Genomic DNA, 1,524 nt, shown 5'->3' with positions numbered 1-1,524 from the left:
AGGTGTCTGCAGGGGGCCGGTGGGTCCTGCGTGCCAGGGGAGGGAGGCACCTGCAGGGGGCCGGTGGAGGGGCGGGTTAGGCTGTACTGGCATGGGCACCCCTGCCCTATGGTGCACATGGTCCAGCTGGGGCGACTGGCACCCCTCCCCAGAGGCTATCCCAGAGCGACAGCCACTGCTGCTTCCCTCACCCCCTCCCAGCACTTTCATCACCTCGGCGATGTGCCTAGGCTGTGCCCACGCTCCCTGTTCGACTCGATTCCGGTGCTGTGGGCACACAGGGCCAGGCATGTTGCCGGGGTGGATGCTTGGGGCTGTATCCGCCCCTAGGGCAGGGGCTAGGGCTCTCAGCCCAGGCCGTTTCAGCTTGGTCTATACCTGACCCATGGAAGGGGGCTGTGGGCTGATACAGGGAGGCCGTCCCCTGGTGCCCTAGGGCAGGGACAGCTGGAGGGTGGGCTGTGTGGGAGAGACCCCAGCATCCCCACAGGGGCCCAGCCGCTGACAGTGCCGCTTTGTCCTCACGCAGGAAGTAGCTACGGGCTCCCGGTCGCGTGGATGGACTCCACCGAGGAGGAGCGGCAGGTCTGGCAGAGCCTGCTGGCGGAGCCCCGCCAGTGGGTAGAAGCGCTGCTGCCCCTGCGGACGAACCTCACCCCCCGGACTTAGCCCCTCGCGCCGGTGCTGGCTCTGAACGCCTGCCCCGGCCCCTGCTTCAGGGGGACTGGGAGCCCAGCTGGGAATGGCTGGGCCTGGACATATTGGCTACAGTGGAACCGAGCTGCCAGGGCTTTCCTTGTGTGACTGTACAGAAAATAAACCCCGCTGCAGCCACGCGGGCCTGGGCGAGCCGCCGGGCTGCGGGAGATCTGTGCTCACCTGGCTGGTGCTTTCGGCTGCTGCGGGCGTGAGCAGGCCGGGATGGGCTCACTGCCACCTTCTGCCCTCCCCCCGCCCCCAGTGCAGGGCAAGAGGGGGGTCGGGGGCTGCTGGCGGGTGGGGGAGCAGGATTCAGACAGCCCGAGGGGGGCGCTGCCTCCTTGGGGACGGAGGAGGATGCCAGCCTGGGCTGAGGTGGGACAGGGCTCCAAGAAGCTGCCGGGCCCACAGCTTGCCCCGCCGCCACCCAGGCTGGGAGGAACCTGGCTTCATTTTCCCTTTGCAGACAGGTGCTGCCCCCTCCCCCCATTCTGCCCAAATGAGGAGGGAGCCGGGGGCACAGCTGGGAGGCTGTTTATTGCTGGAGTTTACAGTCACGGTGGGGGGGCGGCCGAGGCCCCTGCGGTCCCCTTAGTTTCACCAGCAAAGCCCCACTGTCCTGCTGAAGCAGCCTCCTCTCTCTCCTGCCAAGGCAGCAGCGTGGGCACCTCCTTCGCCAGCCAGCGCTGGGCGCGATGGGCAGGGCGGCAGCCGTCCCTCAGCAAATGGCCCTGCTCTCCCGCTTGCTACGAGACGCAGGCCCAGGGTCAAGCAGGGCAGTGGGCGTGAGGCTGCTGCTCTGGGCCATGGTGCCTAGCAGAGCCA

At 67.9% G+C, this 1,524-nt stretch overlaps 1 protein-coding gene across 1 annotated transcript in view; it reads left to right on the top strand.

Annotated features, from left to right (window-relative positions):
- Positions 1-878, top strand: part of SYTL1 (synaptotagmin like 1) — a 17,793-nt gene extending 16,915 nt beyond the window's left edge. Inside the window, exon 13 of the mRNA XM_026657198.2 lies at positions 530-878. Coding sequence (XP_026512983.1) covers positions 530-669 — 140 coding nt within the window. The 3' untranslated portion in view covers positions 670-878. The remainder of the gene's footprint in view (positions 1-529) is intronic.
- The last annotated feature ends 646 nt before the right edge of the window (positions 879-1,524 follow it).

This window comes from Terrapene carolina, unplaced genomic scaffold, assembly GCF_002925995.2.
Source record: "Terrapene carolina triunguis isolate 2854851 unplaced genomic scaffold, T_m_triunguis-2.0 Scaffold236, whole genome shotgun sequence".
NCBI lineage: Eukaryota > Metazoa > Chordata > Testudines > Emydidae > Terrapene > Terrapene triunguis.
This window is presented reverse-complemented; position numbering and strand designations above follow the sequence as displayed.